We start from the raw sequence: 24,819 nt of genomic DNA, 5'->3' as shown, positions 1-24,819 counted from the left end.
TCGCACGTCTATGGCCTAACTTCGACGTCTATAGATTGGGATGCATGCATAAACCATTTATCTTGACTATAAATACAGTACTAAATCAGTATGCAATCTATTTTTTGTATGTAATTTCAGCAGGAATAGCTTCCCAAATCAGTCCGAAGAAAGATAAGTTTTCTCTATTTAATTTGGAGTTAATTCTAGCAAAGGTCCTCTGAGTATAGTGGTTTTCCAAAATTGGTTCTCGTCTTTTAATTTGGACAAATTTGACACTTGACTATCAAAATCTTTCCAATGTTGGTCCTTTCGTCACATTACCGTTATTTGGACATCAAAATAAGGGGTAAAACCGTCATTTCATCGGCTAATTGTCTTCTTCCTCTTCATTCCACCATAGCTTTCAGCAGTTACAGTGGTCATGTGAGGGTGCAAAACACTCGTTGTCGCCGCCCGGAATGGCTACTAGAGGAGCGTCGTCAAAGCTCAAGAAAGCTGCAAAAAAAAATCCTCGTTCAAAAATGGGGCTCCTTCTCATGGAGACACCACACTCCTCTGCCGCCACTACTGTAAGCCCTATTTCCCTTTATGGGGGAAATTTTTTCGCCCACGGTAATTCTGTTGTCAATGATACATTGACGTTTGCAGTTTTTATAGATACAAAATTGCAAAATTAAGTTAAAGTTTGAATATTTGGTGGGTATGGTGGTGTGGGTCTCCGTTTGGAATTACTTATTCTTGTTTTTATGAATTCAGGCTTTTCCATTGCAGAACCCGCAAGTAATTATTGCCAAACTAAACAATTGTACCAATTAGATTCCACTGCTAAATCCGCTTCTAATTAATAAGGTAAAATCACCACTGGAATATAATTTGTCTAAAACGCTAAAAGTAACATTACTGTTTATCTTCAATCTTCATGTGTATATTCTCTTCCTGTATTCCCATCTTCCCCAATTTTTTTTTCAAAGAAATATTTTAAAATAAGAAAGGATGAGATGTGTTTTATATTCCCACTAAAATGATTCTGGGTTTCTTCCACTCCTAAGTTACTGCAATCTAATCCTTGATCTCACTGGGAAAATGTTCTTGAATTCATCAATTTCTGGTATTCTACACACGCATTGTTCTTTGCTCCGACGGTTTTCTTTACCGCATAGTGTTCTCAAGCTTTTGAGAAAATTAGCTGAAAATGATGTGGTGTATAGTACTTCCATCACATGACCACTGTAACTATTGAAAGCTATGGTGGAATGAAGAGGAAGAAGACAATTAACCGATGAAATGACAATTTTAACCCTTATTTTGACGTCCAAATAACGATCATGTGACGGAAGGACCAACATTGGAACGATCTTGATAGTCAAGTGTCAAATTTGTCCAAATTAAAAGACGAGGACTAATTTTGGAAAATCATTATACTCAGAGGACCTTTGCTGGAATTAACTCATTTAATTTGTCATTAGATTTATTTGTGTCTGTTTGACTGATTTGCAGGTTCTAACTTCCTATAAATTTCTTTAAAAGACTGAGGTTCACGGGACATTCCGAAAAAAGCTAAGTGTGATTTTGTCGTAAATATTTAGCAAATATAATTAATCTTTTTTTAATACTATTGACTCTGTTACAATATAATTAATCTTTTTGGATGATAGTAATAAATTTAAAATGTGGTTTGTGGCAGTTTTGCTAGAGATTTGGTTGTCATAATTACATATGAAATTTCAATAGTCATGCACATAATTGTTTTAATCAACTAATATTACAGCCTGCAACTTAATTAAAAATTATGTCTGCATGATCCATCTGGTTCGTCAGTTGCAAACAACAGTGAAGGAAATCTTGGTTCCTTTATACTATTTGTAATGTTTCAATTGTTGCAGTAGATTGTGTTAAGTGTTGCATGACTTGCATACTTTGAAGACAATATAACTGTCTACCTTGTACTAAACAGATTGTTTAAGGGAGTTAATCTTGGAATGATTTGTTTAAGATATGTTTTGCTTAGTTTAATTTACTTGTTAGTTTAGAGCTCTATAAACAATGATCTATGTTACCTTAACAGCCATGAAATTTGTTACAGTTGCAGATGAAAGTTTAATAAGGTGCATAACAGTTTAAGTGCTGATCGACCTGAGTCAATGGTGATGAATATATAAAATCAAAAGGGCCACGTAAGTGTCTTTAATTAGTCTTTATAATTAAATTAGGGTTGATATTTAAATCTTTTATTTAAGCATTTCGTCATATGTGTTTGAAGTGCTAATGCATTAATTTATAGAACACAGTATTACAATAACTGAGATGTTTTCATTATTTATTTACATTAACCTAACTACAATCTATTGGAAGTAATTTACAGTAACTTATGACAATGCTAGTGTGGTTGTTCTATACGGCCTAATATGGCGGCTTCAATTCTCCTTTTAGCTCAAACACTCCACAGAAGACTTTTATTGGTCATTGTCTTGAAACCTACATATCTCTTGAAAACTATATAGCCAGTATCACCTACAAAATTTCTTTCAAAAGCATCCTATCGAATACAGTTAACTATTGCAATAGTATCTCACATAATTCACTAACTAAACTGTATTTCACTTAATACAGAAAGATGCATCTGAAATATGTCTTGGTTACCTAAATAACCAAGTACTATCCAAGTATTTCACTTAACCATATACTATCTAATAGTACTTGGTTCCTTGAAAGTTGTCATACGAAAACAGAACCTGCAAACAAATAAGAGACAACAATGCAATATAACACAGAGAACCAAATAGATTAAACAGGAAATTAACATGCCATACATGACATCATTGTTTTAGACACACTGAACTTCATCACCGTTGTTCACATTCTTAACAGAAATTCCTATAGTAATTTTAATTAGGACAATTTTTCATTCTTGATATTAGCTTCCTTTGTCTTCTTTGATGTTTGTGTTGATGAAAATTCATCAAGAAGACTTCTCTTGACAGGTCCACTTCCACTTTGAGTAAAATCCTTCGCAGAATCCTGTTGAGTGATAGGGCTATGCACTTCATCGTCAGAAACAAACTGCTATTTTATAGGGATACAAAATTAGGATAAATTAGTTGCCATAATGACAGGCAAAAACCAAAACTTAGATTTACGTTTAATTCCACAAAATTACCTCTTCATCATCTTCTGCATCTAATTCATGCTTGGCATTATCTTCATTTTCAGACTCCTCTAGTAGTAGGGGACAATTGGTATCGACTAAGGCTGGATCGTTAACAATTTTCATGACGCCAAAGGCGTTAAGCATATTTTGGAACTGCTGCTTTCGTACTGAAATCCGGAAGGCCATTGAGGTACTTTTAAGTGCCAATATTTCGGGTGGAAAAACCTGCATATAAGAGCGGTTTTTTGAATCGTGATTTAGGTAGATGATTCTCAAGAACTGTTAAAAACAGACAAATTACTCATTCCTACATGTCTACATACCCTAGGATGTCTCTCATGCAGCACGCTTGCAGAGACACCTACTAACTCTTCACACTCTCTATCCCAAAGCAGGAATAGAGCATTTCCATCCCCATCTACGACTCGTACCTTCACCCTATAGCGATAAATTCCTTCCCCATGACGACGCTTACACTTGTCACATGCCAAAAAGCCATCTTTATCAAGTTCAAGTTTCTTGTTGCAACCCTTTGATCAGCATGAGGTAGGTATAACACCATCCCTTTTCTCGGTCAATGTCCACAATTTTTGGAACCACCCAGTAATCTCCATACTGTACTTAAACAATTAGTCATTAATACCCGATCACCGTAAATACCTTGATACAACTCACATGAGATTGAATGAGAAACAGTACCTGTTTTAATGTATATATCTCAGAAAGTTTGTTCAGTACCATTGAACCACTTGTGAAGGTATCAACAGAGTGAACTTGTGATAGGCTTGAGTTTGTGTTGATACTCCTTAATCGAGTTTCCAGGTCACTTATACTAAACAAAACAATTAGATGATTTTCAAGACACAGTTTTGTAAATTAAACTATGTATAATATTTAACAATGTATTGACTATTGAATTAACAATATATATTTTGATGTTCACCTTTCCTTGAACTCTATGAATTCAAGTTTATCCTCATTTATCCAGACTTGGGTAGCCTCATATGAGCTCGACAGCTTCACATCTCCATCTACATGGTATGAGATTTTATTACTGCCTACTTACAGGTAACTAATTATTTGTAAGCATTTAATGCTAAGCTCCTAGAATTACCCCTGGCGCCCCTTTTCAGCCTACACAATTGTATTAGCACAATAACAGGGCCAGTACACTGATTGTTATACCATGGTTCAATTTTGGACACATGTTGGTCACATACCGTACATCTTAATTGTTCTTGCCTATGAATCATGATCAGTGAAAAAAAACATGTCAAAAAATATTACAGTTTAGTAATGATTGACATAATATAATAACTCATATTTAAAGTAATGGTCTCACTTGTCGTCCTCTAACACAAAATCTATCAGCCTTGACGGTTTGCCGGCAATGAATTTCTCTTGTGGAGCATGTACCTCCACCAGCCTTCCTATTAAATATAAATTGTGAAGTAAGAGCTCAAGGATTTAGTCTCAAACTTGTAGTAAGGTTAGAATAACTGTTTGTGAAAAAAAAATTGCTTACCAATTAGAATTTTATCATCAAAACTTTTTGGATTTTTAAGTTCAGAAAATGGCTTAAGACAGAACATAATTCTCGGAAAATTTATCTGTTTATATTCCCTGACTTCAGTGGACTCACTGAACTTTATCATGAGTTTCTTGTCGCACGTTTTATAGGTGTAGAATGTGCTTATAGCCAAGAAGACTTTTACTAAGTAGGCTCTGCCTTCTTTGAACGTCTTGTCGAATTGTTTGACACAATTGGCCGGATTGGTAAAATCTGCCTTCTTTAAACGTCTTGTCAAATTGTTTGACACAATTGGTCGGAATATGTTCGTCACAAAACTACCCTGTAAAAACACTAAAATGAAATGTCAGCTTCCTTTGTAAGTAGATTAAAACTTTTTTTTAGTAGATATCGTTTAGGGTATACTATGAGATTATAAGCCAACTTGTCACACAACATTACTTAATGTCCATTTCTGATAATAAACCATTTCTGATTAATTCTTATATTTAAATTGTTTGTAGGTTCTGAATAAATTACCATGGAATGCAGTAAATTTTTCTGCTTTTAATTAATTTAAGTTCAGTCTATAGCAATTGTGTTTGACTATAGACAACTTAGGTACTCAAAAATACCTAAACATCAAGTTAGACTTGAGTGGCCATGGTTTTACCAGAATAAGAGGCCATGGTTTTATCAAATTCACGTCTCGACCTTATATAATTATAAGATGCATACTGTGATGTAATATTTTTCTATCAAAGATTGCTAGGATATAGAATCTCAATAACTTTAAAACGCATAGTTTAAAGACTCCTAGGATATACAATCTCAAGAAACATAATCTGCACAAACATAATCTGCATTATGTGCAGATTATGCATTTCCCAAGATTAAATACAGCATCTGTTATAAAAACTAATATGTAACTGGTAAAGCAATTGCAACCAATAACTAAACTGATAACAGGACTTTGCAGTAACAAACATGCTCATAGGATTACCTCTTTGTCATGGAAGAGGCATTCGCGAGACTTGATAATATTGGTAACAACACGATCGGGGACCAAATAGGTTCGAACGCACCGCAATTTGATTGCACATTCCAGGCGCATTGGTGAAAGTTCATTGGCAGTGATGAACAAAGGCGCCATTATAGATAGTTTCAAAGTCTTGAATTTAAGTATCACAACTGCTAATTGTTTTATGGCTGTTGTATGTAGCTCATGGTATAAACACATATTTATAGCCTCTCAATGGTAATGAATCGGAAACTAAAGGTCTTAATAACATTAATGGAAGCAAACGAATAGCCAGCTATTTTAAAAATTGATCAGACTTCAATGTAAACAATTTAATAGATAGGAAGTCTAAAACATTAAGGAGTCTAATTCCCAAAAATGACTCTTCGTATAACCTCTTCGTTTCCAACACCGTATTGCATAATCGCTGGGTGCGGATTTTAGTTCAGTTATACGACGCCATATATCCACAATTGTTGGGCGGGAAATTGTCCACCACGATTTTGCTTTATTATAGATAGGATAATAATAATAATAATAATAATAATAATAATAATAATAATAATAATAATAATAAAGGACAAATTCGTCAATACACACTTTTTTTCCTTTTCCATGAGCCGTGGAATTCCAATTCCGAGGAAGGGGTTACAATCCCGTGGAATTACAATTCTCCTTCAACTAAATAATGAAATTTGGTTGCTGTGGAATTGCAAAGGAAAAGAATTGTAATTCATTTGTTCCAAATAGGCCGTAAAAGTAGTGGAGTATGAGTGTATATATACTTTACTTTTAAGTTAATTCCATTTTCTTCCTAGATTTATAGGTGGCAGTACGCTTTTTGTCTTCTTCTTTTTTTTTTTTTTAAACCAAAATATCGTTGTTTGGTCAAAGTATTATGACATGACCATTTTTTTTGTCCTTTGTCAACAAAACCATTTAAATGACACTAAATATAAGGACATTTTGATCTATTAATTAAGTTCTAATGTTAAGTCCTTTTTTTAATCCTAGATTTATATGTGTCATTCTATTTTTAGCATTTTTTTAAAAAGCATTTCTATTGGTCCGTACATTATTGTGGCATAACCATTTTTTTGTCATCCATCAACAAATATGTTTGACAGCACTAACGGAACCACAAACAACACTAACCCAAATTACAAGCAGACAAGCGGACTCAGGAAGTCAAACGGCCAACCGTTACACCTGAGTAGAAAAAGTATTACCAACGGCTTCATTACTAGACATTCAAGGCTCGCTCGCCATCATGAAGTCCGTTACATTCATAGAAGAAGAGTCGTTGCACCCGTAGTATAAGTAGTAGGCTTATTGTAGAATGGGGGGCTCTATGTTTTTTACACGCAAAACTATTGTACTGAAACTGTTACACTTAGCTATCGAATATACTCCGGTAACATTCTTACTGTCATTGGTGCTTTCATTGAGAGCCGAGATCAAATGTTAAGCAAAATTTCACAAACTAGCTTGTCACTAGAAATGGCACGGTCAGATCTAGCAACTACCATGGTTCCCGTTACTTGAACTGTATCGGCAACCACGGCCGCGAAGGGGACCTTCGTAGCCAGCTCAACAACAATTGTGGACGGAGGCCGCGTTCCCGTCCAGGCCATAGACTTCAAAGAAACTGTCCATGTCATTCAGCAGGCGGCGATAGCGACGACGCTAGCTCAGCTAGTGGCAGGTATGGAAGGCCTCCCCCACTACCTCCTCAAGAAGTAAAGGTGGAGTCCTCGCGGAGAGAGAGAACACATGGCCAAGGCTGCCTCGATAGCTCGAGGTCTCCTCGGCCTCAATTAAAGGCCAAGGCCACACCTCAGCTACTTGTGCGTTTGCCTCATCCATGCACCCGCCGCCTCATCCATGCGTCCACCTCCTCCAGTGCATCAGCCTCACCTCATCCATGCATCCGCCTCCTCCATGCGCCCGCCTCCTCAAGTGCGTTCACTTCCTCCAGTGCGTCTACCTCATCCACGTGTCCGCCGCCGCATCCATGCGTTTATCTCCTTGAGTGTGTCCGCCTCATCAAATGCGTCCGCCGCCTCATCCATGCGTCTGCCTCCTCAAGTGCATCTGTCGCCGCATCCATGCACCCGCCTCCTCTAGTGCGTCCGTCTCATCCATGCGTGCGCTGCCTCATCCATGTGTCCACCTCCTCAAGTGCGTCCGTCTCCATGTGTCCGCCTCCTCCATGAGTTCGCCTTTTCAAGTGCGTCCGCCTTCGATGTAACTATTGGTCATGGTCAGCCCTGATCAATTTTGTTGAAAAAAATGTTATTTCTACTCTTGTTACACTCTATTCCCTTAGGGCCGGCACAGGATCTGATCTTGCTAGCTACCCGACGGAAGGGTGTCTTCTTGGTCAGGCTTAAGGCTTGGGTACGAAAACACTACACTCTATTCCCTTAGGGCTGGCACGAGATCCGATCTCGTTAGCTACCCAACGGAAGGGTGTTTCTTGGTCAAGCTTAAGGTTTGGTTACGAAAACACTACACTCTATTCCCTTATGGCCGGCACTAGATCCGATCTCGCTAGCTACCTAACGGTGCCTTGGTGAGATATTTTGTTCCACGGGCAGATAAGGCAAGAGGAAACATATTCTTCCACGGTCTTTCGCATGTTAGACCAATAAAAAGAGCAGCCAATTTCACTAGTGTGCGTTTAATACCCGCATGTCCTGCCATTCTTGAGCAATGAAACTCATGGAGCAAGTCAGAAATTAAAGATGATTTCAGACTAAGATAATAACGATGCTTATAAATAAAACTCTGTTTTTTCCATTCATAATCAATAGAAACGCACCCGGAATCAAACTTATGGTGCAAAGCACAGAGATCGTTCAAACTATTATTTTCCGGGTGTAGTATGGCCATAAAATCTAGAATAGGAATACTAGCCATCATCAAGATTATCGGCGTCTCAGAAACTCTAAACAAGGCGTCTACATCAGAATTATCCTTGCCCGGATTGTACTCAATTTGAAAATTAAAACCCAATAACTTGTGGATATATTTATGTTGCTCTGGGGTTAAGAGTGTTTGATGAAACAAGTCCTTTAAGGCTCTTGTGATCTGTTCAGATGATGAAAGAAGTACCTAAAAGATATTGTTGCCATTTGAACACGACTTCTGTGATTGCATGAAGCTCCCGAATATAAACAGAAGCGGTTTGCATCCGAGAGCCAATCTTTTTGCTGAAATAGGCAAGGGGGTGACCATGCTGCATGAGGACCGCCTGATACCAACATCCGATGCGTCAGTTTCAAGCACAAATGGCTGGTCAAAATCTGGTAAACTCAAAACCGGGGCTTGAGACAATACACTTTTGAGATTACAGAAAGCTAGTTCAGCCTCACTAAACCAAGAAAAATTATCCTTGATAAATGCCGATAATATCCTGCTAATCCCAAGAACCCCCGTAGTTGACGCAAAGTCTTTGGGGTCGGCCATGAAGTGATGGCAGCAATTTTGTTGGGATCGACTTGGACTCCTCCTTCAGTGATAATATGCCCAAGATATTCGACTGAGTGTTGGCAAAAACTACATTTTGTTAATTTCAAATAAAATTCAAGGTTAGTGGGTATGGTTAAAGTGGGTGGATTTTCTGGAATCGTGGGAATGGTATTATTTTTTGGAGTAAGTTAGTAGAGAGCAAATACACAATCCACCTTTTTTGAGTCAACCAAGGCTTCTAACCGGAAAAAAGAAATTGGCTGGGGTTCAAATGACGTCTTGCCTTTTAACGTGACCATGTTGGTATTGTATTTGAACTTCATGATCAACTTTGCATAGTCATGTACCACTGTTCCTAGACTCTGTAGCCAAATTATTCCCATAACCACGTTAGGACCAGCAATAGGGATAACATGCATATCAATCTGAAATGTAGTCCCATGCAAAACAATTGTAACATTTGGGCAATCATGGCGGTACAGAAGGGTATCACCATTGCCAATATAAACCTGAAATGGCTTAACAGGTTGAATGGGTAGTTGAAGCATTTCAACGGTAGATGGTTTAATGAAGTTATGGGTGCTTCCACTATCAATCAACACCAAGCATTTTTGTTTGCTGATATCTCCCCATAGTCGCAAAGAGCATGGGTTACCTTGGCCAGCCAATGTGTTCAATGCCGAGATATCACTTGTAATTTCCTCATCTGCCTGCGATTCCTCAAGAGCGATGTAAGGCTCCCTAGGATCATTTCCATCCTCACCGCCATCATCTGCTGCAATCAGTAAATGAAAGCTTCTCCTACACCTATGGCCTAGAGAATATTTTTGATCGCATGCAGTAAAAGCAAATGCCCTTTTCTCTCTGTGCCTGGACCTCGGCTGCACTCATTCGGCGTTTTGTCTGCTGATATCTCCCCATAGTCACAAAGATCATGGGTTACCTTGGCCAGCCAATGTGTTCAATGCCGAGATATCACCTGTAATTTCCTCATCTGCCTGTGATTCCTCAAGAGCGATGTAAGGCTCCCTGGGATCATTTCCACCCTCACCGCTATCATCTGCCGCAATCAGTAAATGCAAGCTTCTCCTACACCTATGGCTTGGAGAATATTTCTGATCGCATGCAGTAAAAGCAAAGGCCCTTTTCCCTCCGTGCCTGGACCTCGGCTGCACTCATTCGGCGTATCGGAACAATAGAGGTTGCAGCACCTTTTGTTAGATGGAGAAGGAGTTGGTAGAGGTTGCAACACCTTTTTTATGAATTGAAGTAGACTACTTATGCACTAGACTTAAGATTTGTCATGAAGTAGACTTGTGATTTAAAAAAAAAAATGCATTTTTTTAGAACTTGCAGTAGACTTATGTATTGATAACACGTTTATTACCAAGAAGAAAAAATAAGAATTTTAGTGGTTAATAACATTATTTTGAATGTAATTTAAACATATTTGTTGATGGAGGATAAACATCGGTCATAGGGGATGTTTTGAAAAAAAAAATTGACTAAAAGTGGAATAATAATACATATAATTAAATCCAGAACCAAATTTTAAAAAAAAATGAAAAAGAAAAAGAAAAAAGACTTAATACTTAGGGTGTGTTTGGAAAGCAGGAAAATGACTTCTGAAAAATATTTTCTGGAAAATGAGTTCATTTTCGGTGTTTGGATGTACTTTGGAAATTTATCTGTGTGTTTGGTTCATTTTCCAGAAAATGAGTATAAATGTATAATTGTATATTTTTATTATTTTATTTAAAATATAAAAAAATATAAACTAATAATATTTATTAGAAATTAGAAATAAAAAAAATTACAAAAAAAGTCGCACGAAACCATTTTCCGTGACTTCCGGATTTTTTGTCCGGAAGTCATTTTCCTAAAAAATGAGCTCATTTTCCGTGGTCAACAGAAAATGTTTTCCGTTGACTACATTTTCCGGATGTTGCCAAACATCAAAAGCCCGGAAAATGATTTCCGGAAACCATTTTCCGGGTTATCAAACACACCCTTAGAATTTTTATTTTTTATTTTTGAAAACACCCTTAGAATTAAATAGACCAAAATGTTTTTGTATTTAACGTCATATACATAGTTTTGTTGATGGAGGACAAAAATGGTCATGTCACAATAATAATAGGACTAAAGGGATGTTTTGAAAAAAGAACTAAAAGTGAACTGACAGCCTATAAATTTAGGACAAAAAATGGAATTAACTCTTTTAGTTTGTTTATGAAAGTGATTCGTCTTCTAATTACGGAGTATTTTTTTAATATTTTTCACTGTTCTAGGTACGACGACCATCGTTTATCATTGATGCATGGATACAACTAGGGCTATCCTTAACCCAGAAATTTCTCTCACTTTCTAAAATGGGTCTCACTTCCACATTATCAAATTTGTAAATTCTTCATTATTTGTTCTACATCCCTGCAATACTCTCTCACTTTCAAAAGTTGTCAAACTTTCATATTATATTATAAATATAATAACTAAATAATATAATAAGAAATAAAAAAAGATAAAAAAAAAGTATACAAAAGATATAATATCATTCTCTCTCCTCTTGCTAATGTAGCAATTTCTCTCTCCTATTGCAACACACATGACATTAAATAAAAAAATAAAAAAAATAAAAAAACTCTCTCTTGCCACATAGATTAGAAAGAAGGGGATTGACAGAGTTGAGGATAGCCTAAGCGTTAGAGCTTTAGTTATTGCATAATTGTTATTTAGACTCAATTCACATAATCACATTAATTAATTCGTTCTCAATTATCCTTACCAGGTCTAAGGATATGATGGAAATAGGTTAGAACTTAGATCAGACCAAACTTTTACAAAAATTATGGACATAGCATGGATGGATACACACACATATAAGATGGATTAGATAAAAACTTGTGAACGTTCGAATATATTCACTTCGCAAACTCTACCAAATGCATTTTCTTATATGTATAAGTGCACTCCAAATATGCGATTCTAACAGTGCATCACAAAAAAACTATAAGTGTATTCAATGTTATATAAAGTACACTCTATACTAGAGATTGCACTTGTGGATATCAAGGAATACATGCACTTGATATTGTTACAGAGTGTCCTTAAAGTTTTAAAAAATTATAAAACCTACACATATATATGATTGCATTTTGGTAATATTCTCAAACTTTGAGTGCATTTTGCAATATTAATAATTGCATTTTTTTATGTCTACAAATGTAATATGTTAAGTACACTTTACATATTATCGAATGCACTTACAAAGTAACAAATCAATTCAAAAGTGCTCTTGTACTGTACATGTTAGAACATGCATTTAGTAATATTAAAAAGTTCATGCACGCTCACATCTAGGCACTGCACGGGGTTTTATTTGATGTATAGTATGCGAACGGTTCGTGCTACGCATTAGACATGAAATGATAAGATTAGGCCTATTATGGACTATAATAAGTAATAACTATATATTATATACGATAATCTTGTAACTAAAAGTTCAATAATTCTATTCAAAATTTAATGTTGTAATCATTTCATTAATGCATAACCTCGTTGTAACTTATTATCGTTATTGTTAACAAATGTCATTTATCATTTCGAACTAACACAAAAAACAAAACACAAAAAAAAAAAAAAAAAAAAAAAAGTGCAGTGGATTGGATTGGATGGAATAGAGAAGAGATGTCTAGCTTGCCGGCCTGTCATTCAATCAAACATCTTCGTTTTAATAATTGAAGGTAGGGAAATTTCCTAGGAAATAGAAGTTTGTGACTATAATATGGTTGTCCGATCCCCATGATAAATGAGTTGCTCACAAAGGAACACCACCGAGGTTGTCGTCGTCTATCATGAGCCGCGTGCATGGATATGATATGCTTTAATTTTAGTTTTCACACAAAACACACAGATGTAATGTTGACAACTGATTGATTTTATACGCATGTTGTTTGCTTGTAATTATATTTATTTGTCGTGGTCACCCATATATACTAGCAATCATTATTGTATGTGGACCACGGTCCAAAAATACATAAAATATATTATTTTAATTCATAAAATACATTATTCTAACTTATAAAATACATAATCTTATTTCAAAAATTTCATTATCTAACATATAAAATACATTATACATTATTCTAACTCATAAAATACATTATCTTTCTCCAGAAATTTCATTTTTCTAACATATGAAGTACATCGTACATTATTCTAACTCATAAAATATATTATTCTAACAGATAAAGTACATTATTATACCTCATAAAATACATTATCTTATCCCAAAAATTTCATTATTCTAACACATAAAATAAATTATTCTAACTCATAAAATACATTATCTTACTCCAAAATGTTTATTATTCTAACATGCGCGCAAAGCAAAGATTTATTTATTTATTTATTTATTTATTTTTACATCAAAACGATTTAGACCGTGGTCCACACAACTTTTTGGACCACGACCCAAGCACACAACAATGACAAATTATTGTGTGGACCATAGTCCACATAGTGTTGTGTTGACCATAACAAAAAGTATATTTTTAATATACTAAATGTACATTATTTGTGTACTGAATGTACATTATACAATATAATGTACATTTATTATACAAATAATGTACATTCCCTGAATATAATGTACATTTTTAATATATTAAAAGTAGATTTATTTTTATATTGAATGTATATTATTTGATAGTATGGTCTATACAGCTGTAATGATTGCACAATAATTTGCCATATAGTAGCATCCATCGGAAGTTGAAGATCAGATGCACTGCCACAAGATAGATTCCAAAAACATCATTCATCCGGTGCATATGCACCGTTAAAGGTGTACATCACTATACTTTCTAGCTAATCCATCTAATTTCTCAAAGCAATCAACCAAAACCATCAAATATTAAGAGCAATCAACCAAAAATATTCATTCAATCAAAACATATATTAAACTTAAATCACTAGTACGTACTACAAAAAATGACAAGTTAAAAAAAAAAAAGAAGAAGAAACTTTTTCAAAAAAACAAGAGAAATCATCGGAATTATTCCCTTCAAGAATCTAATATTTGAACTTCTCCTATTCAAGTCTTCGATCAATCCTTAGCTTTCAACAAAAAATAAATAGATAAAACATCGCAAACACAAAATTTTAAATATTACAAACACATAAAATAATAACTTTAGAGCATAAAACTAAGTCTCTTATATCTTTCAACTTTTCATCTAATTTTTTTAAAAATTGAACAAAAATAGAAAGAAATGTACGTGAATGGTGTCCAGATCCAGATGAAACAACGTCACCTCATTCGTATAATGTGATTTGTATGCTTAAGATGCGTGAATTGTTGAAACTTAAGGTGCATCATTTTAAAACTTTAGGTGCGTGATTTGTATACTTAAGATGCAACACTTTAATGCTTAAGGTGCGTCTTTTTTAGTTAACTGCACAACTGCACGGGAGCAAGTTCTTGCACCTGAACTCATCTACACAGACACACAGACACACACACACACACACACATATATAATCCTAATCATATGAGAACCACTCCCTAGGGGTAAAGTTGGTGCATATTTTTAAATGGACTTTATGCGTCTATTTTATTTAATTATAGACGTGTAATTGTTTAAAATTTACAAAATTACCACCCCACATTTTAGATGACTTTAACCATTTTTTTAAATTACATATATCCTCACATTTTTTTTCTTTACTTTATTGTCCAACCTTGATCAATTCAGATGGATAGCTTAAATATTATTTTACATTTTTTACTGGATGTGTTGTTCTTATATGGTCCTGATTATATATGCATACACTATCACGTAGATGTATTGCATGCCTTGACAATTGAGTACCGAATTTTCACTACTACCAAAATTCAGAACGAGTATCATTTTATATACTTGAACTCATCATATTAGCATTCAAGAGAGTTAATAACCCGATTGTTACCATCCCTAATACAATATATTATATTTGTTAAGTTGTACATGAGTACTTAATTAGGTGAGTTGGGACAACGGTGTACTTAGGAATTGGTCGTTCAATTCAATTGTCGGAGTCTGGTCTGCATGGCTTGGTAAACACCTGATTAAACAAGACTTTTACCAAGTATTACATATATACATCATTATCATATGATGATGAACTTGGTTTACAAAGTTGTCCGTTCGAGACCGGCCAGCATACACTTGATTTGCAAGGAAGAAAACCAATAGAGAAACTCCCACATTTGGACGATATATATATTGCTATCTTTCTTACATCTTACTTCTACCACTCAATTGGTGATGTTAAGTATAAAATAATAAGGGACTATCTTTATTAAAATTTTAATTTATTAATTAATGTGAAACACATATTCTAATATAATATTATAACATATAAATAAGCTAGTATGCATTTCAAATGGGTGATCACACGCATGATCGAATTTCTGTGATGAGACGATTAATTCTTTGGCCTGAAAAAAGTTTGAGAAAATATAAAATAAATACTACATTGTAAAGAATTATAAGTATTTCAAAAAAAAAAAAGTATAAAACTATTAAGTTTCATTTGTTCTCCATTTAGTACAACTGTAAACTCTCATATATAATTTTAAAATTATTTTGGTTCTAATTGGTTTTCAGATGGCGATTGAGAGAAGCTTAGATCGAAACTACACTATAAGAAAATAGCAAAATACTTACAGATTTAATATGGATTAAATAGTTACAATTTAAATATGTATGAATTTCAATGTTTTACCTACAAATTTGTTACTAAATTAAATACCAATAAATTTCAATAATTTACCTATAAAACATGGTAGTTGTGTTCCGTCCATACATAGACCATAGTCTGTCTTTAGGAAACATGGAAGTTTGAATATTTGAGTTTGACTTTGATATTAAATTGAAGAATGCTCAAAAATTATAATGTACGACCATAAAACATTTTGAGAATATAGTTAATACAATGTCGTTATATAGATGTTATACACCGATGGTGAACAAGAAGATGCCACCTCATTAAAAAAAAGTCAATATTAAATAGATTTTTTTTTTTTGCAAAATATACTACTCCTTACTTTCTAAATTATTATATTAAACGTTACTTAATTTAATTACAACTACTTAAATGTAATTATAACTCTTTTTGGCTAATTATTAAAATCTATCAAAACTGCTAAACAATTTCGCCCCTCCATCCGGGCGCCCCTGTGAACATGTTCTCTACTATCGCAAATTTTAATGTGGAACGTGCATCAAAACGACGTCGTTTTGATTAATGAAAACAAACGGTTGAAACGGCACCGTCCCGCGCAACTGGAGTTCCTTTTCAACACAACTACAGTTCCCTTTCAACACAATTGTAGTTCCCTTTTGATACAACTGCAGTTTCATTTGATATTATACACTCAAATATATGAACCTGTTATTCAGTTTCCTTTCAACACAACTATAGTTTCTTTTATAATACACTGCAGTTCCCGTTCAACACAACTGCAGTTCTCTTTCAACACAACTGCACTTCCTTTTTAACACAACTGCAGTTCCCGTTCAACACGACTGCAGTTCTTTTTCGATATAATTGCAGTTTCATTCAATATTATACACTCAAATATGTGAACCTGTTATTCAGTTTCCTTTCAACACAATTACAGTTTCTTTTATAATACACTGCAGTTTCCTTTTAACACAACTACAATATCATCTCGATATAAATACAGTTTCATTAGACAATATACACAAAAAATTGTGAAACTGTTATTCAGTATCAGTTTATATATACTGCAGTTTCATTTCAACACAACTACAGTTTCATTTCGATATAACTACAGTTTCATTCGATAATATAAAAAAACAAATGTGAGGTAGTATCTTTTGAGATGAATTATAGTATTAGTTACGGAGCTCCGTTACAACTAACGTCCGCTGTTTCCCCTACTTACTAAAACGACATCGTTTTGTGGTCCAACGTATAACGACGGCTCTACTATGGCTATTATCCCAACTCTTTTCATACCATAAGGTAAAAAAACATGAAAATAAAATTAGTCTTCTACGAAGTTGTATTCGTTTTTTTTTTTAAACACAGCTGACCCTATTATATTGTAGTATCTGTTCTTCTATACTTTCTCAATTAACCTGTTAAAGCACAAAGAGGTTAAAGTAACAAAAACTTCTTTAAAACGGTAAAAAAAAAAAAAAAGAGGTTAGAGCATCCATATTAGGGGTTTTTTCCCGGTTACGTTTTTAAAGATGAAATGACCAAATGGAGGAGAGAGAATGCATGTGAGAGAGAACAAATGTTCATCTGCAATGGTATATATGGTTTTTGAAACAGTAACTCGCTGGCAGCAAAGCCAAGAAACCTGAGAAGCTGTGCGCGTTTTGCGCACAGCAAAGGCCACTGCACGCACCGATTGGCGCATTACTCGCCTATTTTTTTTAAATCTCAGAATAGTACTTGTTTTGTATTTTTTTTCTTTTTTTTTTTCATCTTCTCTTTCCTAATCACATTTAAAGAAAACCCTTCAAAAACTACAAAAACTTCACTATTAAGGATGCTGTTACGCTAAAGTGCTACTGTCAAACACGTACTCGCATTGAAGAGAGCTGATTGCTCACTTTAATGAAATGATTGTTACCCATGAAATTAGGTTATCAAGAGTAATTTTAATTGTATACCATAATTTCTATTTGTGGAGTATTATTTGCCAAAGACCTTGTGGTCTAGTGGCACCCGGTGTCCGGTTAACACTCTCTTGACTCTTTGTGCTTTAATAGGTTAGGAAAGTAGTTATGAACAGATTCTATATTGTAACGGAGTCAGTAGTACTACTTCTGGAACAATCATTATACTATGGACCATAGTTCACCTTACGGGGTGCATCCTTAACATAAGGTTCATTTTTAGTGTATTGAATTTTTATTTTTAGTGAACTAAAAGTTCATTATTTCATAATAATGTGAAAATGGACATTTAGTATATTAATAATGAACATTTAATATATTAAAAATGAACATTTATTGTAATGTGGACCATGGTTATATGTTGCCCTTCAAGAAGGCAAATTTTTTTAGATGAAATACAATGTACATTATATACTGAATGTATATTAATTGATAATATACAAAATAATGTACTTTTAATACTCAAATAATGTTCTTTTCATGTATACAAGTTACATTTTTAGTATACTAAAAATATATTATTTGTGTATTGAATGTATATTTTTAATAATATACAAAATAATATATACTTTCTGTATTCGAATAGTATACTTTTTATTTGTGATCCATACAACTATTTGGACAATGGTCCATAGAATAATGACTCAAATCCGGAAATTATGGGCGACAAACCTCTGTTTTTGGGCCGCTGGAGTTTTGGGCTTTTGAAATGAATTCAAAAGCTTTGGCCTATGGTACAACAAACCCGATCCGAGATGAAAAACGGGTCGGTTTGTTCCATTACCAATTTACCTTTACCATCACGCTGTGATTTTGTGAATTAGCCACCCCACTGATCGTCTGTTCTTCCTGAGCTCTGAAACACGGAATTGCCGAATCGGATTCTCCAGCTCTTCGATGCGTCTATCAGGTTAGTTTATCTCTCTCTCTCTCTCTCTATGTATGCACACGATTAAATGTATATGTATTTGTGTACTTTCTTTTACTTCAGCATTCATCATTTCATAATGTAAATTTACTCCTTCAGAACCTTTCGTAAGGTTTGGAGCTTCATTGATTCATAGGTTTGGTTAGGCACCTGGAAATCGTAGATTTTACTACGTCGGACACTCCATGGACCATGAGGCTTCATCACAAGCTAAGAATTTAGAGTTTCATAGTTTATTTATTACAACCACAGGAAATACGGTATATTACATTGAAAGGAGAACTTACAAGGCTTAAAAGTTACACACTGACTGACAGACAACACTTATATAAAGTTATATATTATATATATGTGACCTTTATTCGCCCCATTGTTGGTTCTATATCGCAACATTGCTTATTACTTCCAGACTGGTAGTGTTCAACAGCTTAGCATTATCATCTGTCTTCTTACTGCCCCATAGTGTCTGGTAGCCTGAATATCTAGTTGGGGATGAATATTCCAACATTGCTGACTCCGACTGTGATAAAGGCTGCTCCTTGCATGAATAGGAATGCGTAGAAGTGCTGGTTACCGTACATCAGGTCATGGACAGCAGTATGCATAAGATTCAGTCCCATCAAAAACTCGGGCAGGTGGATCCTGTTTGTCAAATAGCAGTTTCATGGTCATTCTATAAGGTTTGGTATATGAGCAATTTACTGGTCTTGTAGCAGCCTTTTGCAATTGTATTAATGGTTGAGACAAATTGGAAGCATCTATATTCAAAATGTTACCTGTCTATCATAAACTGCCACTCTTGTGTCCTTGGTATTCTGAGACGATTCAATGCATATCCTAGCTTCTCTGTTACGACCCACTCATTAACACCACTGCCTCCTAAGAGTCCTATTAGTACAGCGTTAGCTCGATGGAGACACATGGCGTTGTTAAAGAGTATCCAAGGTAGTATAAGATGGATAGACCTGTGTGGGAAGAAGGGAAATTATATGTAGCTTGATTCTGGTTTAATAATTATGAAAACCAATACTAAGAGTTGACTGCTCTATGTTTAGGCTTGCGTACCTCCATCTACAAGCAGCATTAAGAATAGTAACTGTAGCAGGAAGATATAGTGCCAAGGGTTTCACAAGATGTATTTCAGGATGTACGACTATGACAGGGATCACAAGGCAGTAAAAGAAAAGGGTGACCCAATGTGCGATAATCTTTCTCACAAAGAATACATAGATCACTTGAAATTTCTTGTAGAGAGAAGCATGCTGCATCATATAGGAAAGAAACACAGTAATTTCTATGAATTCTTATTCATATTATGAAAAGGGAATGGAATTTTATCACCTCAGAACGGAGGATTTCTTTGAACATCTTACTGAAGAGGTTAGCTGGGCCACATGACCACCGTTTTTGCTGAATCCTGTAAGCCTTGAAGGTGCTAGGAAGTTCATTTTGCACCTAAATGGACTACGTTATCTCTCTGGTCGTAGGACTTCAAGGCATTGCCATATATAAATTTAGTAGTAGTTAAAGCAAGTAAGCAACTCACTTCTAAGTCACCAACATAAAGAAACTTCCAACCCTTGAGGTTAGCTCTGATTGCAAGATCCATGTCTTCCATTGTGGTTCGATCTTTCCAACCTCCAGCATCATTCAATGCTTGAATCCTCCAAACTCCAGCACTCCCTAAGTTGTAATCAAAATAATTATTATCCTTCACATGAAGTAATTCTTTTCAGGCAGGGATGTTTATAAGAAATAGTAATTCACGGTTTACCATTGAACCCAAAAAATGAGCATGTTGATGAACCCACTTCTTGCTCTACACTGAAATGATAGTCTAATGACATCTCTTGTAGGCGAGTCATCATACATTCATCTGCATTTACTATGGAAAAATATACACTCGCATTAAGCAACTGAAAAATAGAGCTAAAATGTTGTATGGTGGGACAGACGAGAATTATAACCTTTTCCTTTTTACTCTATACATACACACACACAGTATGAAAGAGAGGGTGATCTACTCATAAGTCATAACTGAAGTTAATGGATCAATATTAATTCTTGGTCCATTAACTTCAGTCACATTCTCTCTTTGAAATTGTGCATGGTCATTAATGAAGTATTTTCAAATTTGCGGTGCTATCTTTGCCTTACCAAATTTCCATTTGGCTTGAACCAAACCCAATTCCGGGTTTTCGAGAAGATAAGGGATGGTCCTCAAAAGAAAGTCTGCATCAGGCTGGAAGTCGGCGTCAAAGATGGCAACAAATTCACAATCTTTGACGTAATTCTTATTTAGACCTTCATGAAGTGCACCTGCCTTGTAGCCATTCCTGTTATTCCTTGTCTCATATTTCACATTTACCCCTTTTCCTTTCCATTTTTCACATTCGTTGACCACTAATCTCTGCATATGTACAATTTAAGAATCATTACACCTTCAGGAAACTGTAGTAGCATATCTGTTTATTTAATATTTAGTTGAAAGAGATACCCTTATGAATCTAGTTGTGGAGTCATCAAGAACTTGCACAATGAGCCTATCTGCTGGCCATGAAAGCCCACATACAGCTCCAATAGAAAGCTTGTAAACCTAGTGAAGAAGATGAAAATGAAAATTTTAAGTCTGGTCCATTTCCTTCTAGGGTGAGTTCACTTGTGTTTAAAAGTTTCTTACAGCTAATTCATAGCAGCACTGGAGCTTGCTTTTATATTGTCTAAAGATATATCCTAAATTTACAGTTTATCTTGAAAATACATGCATTCAAGTCCTTTCCTACCTTTGGCATCTTTCAGCACAAACCAACCCAGACCCCTTCCGCCTCCAAAACAAAATAAATAAATAAAATTTGACTCATAGAACTACTTGATTGATAATATTCTGCATGTTGGTGTGTCAGTTTGCTTTATCTGTCGATCATCAAGTTGCTTTCTTTATTTCCAGCATAAATGAAGTGTAAATTTTATTTACTTCATACAAGAGTGCTTTATCTTCTTACAGGTGAGGCTTCCTAATTAAGGCACACTTTTTGATAGTAATTCATGGTAATTAGTGTTGTAGAAGGCACTAGGCGCCCATCGGGCAGTTGATGGGCGCCTAGGTACGTAAAAAAAATTGTTTTTGCCTTTCACCTACTTTAGGCTTCAATGCCAAAGCATAAAAGGCCTTTAATCTACTTTATATATATATATATATAATAATAATAATAATAATAATAATCAAATGAGACTACCTCTTCCTGTGAGTCCTGTGAGACCTTTTATAAATGACACAAGCTACTACACGAATGCACACATACTAGATTGTGTGCAACTCGCCCAACATGAATGCACACAAGCTACCCTGTTGCATTCGTGTAGTAGCTTGTGTGCATTTACTAAGGGTCTCACGCGAACACACACACACACACACATAAATGTATATATATATTGTTTTTTTTTTTTTTTTTGGTTTTGTTTTGTTTTTGCTTTTTATTTACTTCAAGGCTACCAAAGCAAAAAAAAAAAAAAAAACCCCAGTACCCCAGCTCGGAAAAGACAAACTCATCTTTGCTGGCGACCTCAGTCTTGCAATGGGAGCAACAAGTGGTGAAGGTGAGGTGAGCTTGACCTTCGAGATAGAGTTTGAATCAATGAGTGCTAACAAGCGATGATAGATAGTGGTGGCGAGCAACAAGCGGCAATCGGTGGAAATGGCATCTTCGACTTATTCCTTTTTTCTTTTGTGTTGTCTTGTCTGCTCTTCAAGTATTCATTTTTTGCTTCTTCATCTTCATTTATTCTTCTTCCCTTCGAGTCTTCATTTTTCCCTTTTCCCTTTTTTTTTTTTAAGGGTTGTTTCGCTCAAAATGATGTAGTTTTGAGCGAAACAACTTTTTTTTTTTAAACCAGCCGAGATGGTCATCTGTTTGATTAGTCGGCTGATTGACCGAGTAATCAGATAGTCGAATAAAATGCGGCCGCCTAGGCCGAGTTTTAGTAATTGTGCATTTTGCGAAGTTTTATGCTTATAATTTCAGTATACATGCACTAAGATTACAAATAAATGCAATTAATGCATAATATATAATAACATAAATGAAAATAGTGAATATTACCTCCTTTTCATTATACATAGGGATTTGGACCAGCACCATGGGATAGTTTCTGTTTTGCTCTAGGTCTTCTTTCATTGCATCGGACTTATGTTTCATATATCTCTTCTTCTCAAAGCACTTCGCACATGTGATTACAATTGCCATGTAAACCCGCTCAATAAAGAGCATAATAGACATAGCTGTGCATAAATGTATTGCCATAGTTAGAATCTTCAGACGTATGTGCTTGTCGATACTTTCGAGACTGATGTGTTCTCCAATTCCTAGTTCTGGGAAGAGTATATTGCTCATTGTCATTGCATCAAGTTATTAATGGAACAGACACCTATATTTTGAGGCAAATGAGATTTGAGAGAGCACTTAAAATGAAGGCAATGAGTCTAGAGACTAGGAAGCACCCAGTGCCCTCATTGTATTTAAGAGTGTGAGTATGCTGCTCTATGAAGAGTAAGCTTGATGAAGATGTAGATGAAACTATGGATTGAGCTGAGGTAGAAGAGGGTTGTATATTGAGTGTTCTTGAAAATAAAGTTCTTCTATGTGAAAGACACGTGTTTTACAGATGGTGCATTAGTGTTGCAACAACTCATATGGTAGCTGGAGTTTTGGCTTTTCCTGCCGACATTTCAGTGGGCTTCAAAGAAGTTTTGTTTTACTCCACCTATGTTCATTAAAAGAGGTAGTCCTAAACTTGGATAGTGGAAGGTTGTGCTGGCACTAGGTTGACTAGTTGACAGCTAGCGTAAAACTATGTAAAACCGTTGGATTCACCTTTCTAGTGTATATGTATCCTATCTGATAAGATCTCTTAAGTGTGCTTGGGTAAGAATAGTATTAGATTGGGTAACCTCTTGTGGTGTAGTAGTATTCCAATACTTTCATGGATTTATGCATAGTTCATTTTTGATATATTCTTTAACTTGAGTATACTAAGACGTCAAGCAATGAAAAACCTATTGTAGTTTGCCTATATCATGTGTACTTTAGAGAACCACCTCTTAGTAGGTTAATGCCAACAAAAGTCTTTCATCTCAAATTTGCTAAATACTTCTTATTTTGCATTTCTCTTTGCTTCATTGGTCTTACAAATCGTTACGTTTTCATATTTCTTCAACTTGAGTATACTAGTGATATAGTTAATTAAAGGCGTGTCATGGTTTGCCTATATTATATTACGTGTGATTTTTGGACTCATTACAACTGGCAATGTCTTCAACTTGAGTATACTAGTGATATAGGTAATTAAAGGCATGTAATGGTTTGCCTATATTATATTACGTGTGATTTTTGGACTCATTACAACTGGCAATTTCTTCAACTTGAGTATACTAGTGAGTAGTGATATAGGTAATTAAAGGCATCTCGTGGTTTACCTATATCATATTACCCGAATGATTTTTGGGCTCATTACCATTGGCAATTTCATACTCTTTTTTATTTTAGAGACCCATGCCCTCATAAGGATCTCATATATCAATGCACATGTTTTGGAATTATTTGATTTTGAAACGTTGAGTTTTTGTGTGCATCCTAGTTCATTGTTGCCGAAGTCCTAATTATTTCCTAAATGGGAAAATGAAACATTTTATCCCTTAGTTATGGGAATTGTTAAGAGTCCACATTGAAAAAATAAGAATGAGTTTATAAGGACAAGGGTTAGATTAACTAATTGATTGGATTTCAATCTTTTAGTGTGGTTTGGCCCATGTGTATCATAACCCAATTGATTGATCTTGACCAAATCTTAAATTATAACGTGGTATTAGAGCTTGTTCGGTCCACTTTTTGTTCATCCTTTGTCTACCTGTGGTATTGGGGGTGGCGTCTAGAGCTTATCTTTTAGTGTGGTTTGGCCCATTGAGTGATCTTGGCCCAATTTTAGATTATAACAAGAATGTAGTGCACTCAATCCCCTAGTTGTTGATGCCTCCACTTTTAGTCCTTTTGTTGACACTGA

At 35.0% G+C, this 24,819-nt stretch overlaps 1 protein-coding gene across 1 annotated transcript; it reads right to left on the bottom strand.

Moving 5' to 3' along the window:
• Nucleotides 1-18,987: 18,987 nt before the first annotated feature.
• Nucleotides 18,988-23,078, bottom strand: LOC116022180 (glucomannan 4-beta-mannosyltransferase 1-like). The gene is made up of 9 exons (XM_031262777.1): nt 22,863-23,078; nt 21,260-21,358; nt 20,920-21,172; nt 20,537-20,647; nt 20,309-20,445; nt 20,104-20,217; nt 19,828-20,024; nt 19,539-19,727; nt 18,988-19,404 (listed from the first exon to the last, which is right to left on the bottom strand). Exons 1-9 carry the CDS (start codon nt 23,061-23,063, stop codon nt 19,245-19,247), a joined length of 1,461 nt encoding a protein of 486 aa, XP_031118637.1. The 5' UTR covers nt 23,064-23,078; the 3' UTR covers nt 18,988-19,244.
• Nucleotides 23,079-24,819: the final 1,741 nt, after the last annotated feature.

Source organism: Ipomoea triloba, chromosome 6, assembly GCF_003576645.1.
Source record: "Ipomoea triloba cultivar NCNSP0323 chromosome 6, ASM357664v1".
Classification (NCBI taxonomy): Eukaryota; Viridiplantae; Streptophyta; class Magnoliopsida; order Solanales; family Convolvulaceae; genus Ipomoea; species Ipomoea triloba.
This window is presented reverse-complemented; position numbering and strand designations above follow the sequence as displayed.

What these genes read in the sequence shown, in the direction of transcription:
- LOC116022180 (XM_031262777.1), bottom strand. Translation starts at nt 23,063, where the DNA reads ATGGCAATACATTTATGCACAGCTATGTCTATTATGCTCTTTATTGAG. An exon ending in TCAAGCCAAATGGAAATTTG is followed by an intron (nt 20,648 to 20,919) that starts GTAAGGCAAAGA and finishes ATTTTTCCATAG; the next exon opens with TAAATGCAGATGAATGTATG. An exon ending in AAGAAATCCTCCGTTCTGAG is followed by an intron (nt 20,025 to 20,103) that starts GTGATAAAATTC and finishes TATATGATGCAG; the next exon opens with CATGCTTCTCTCTACAAGAA.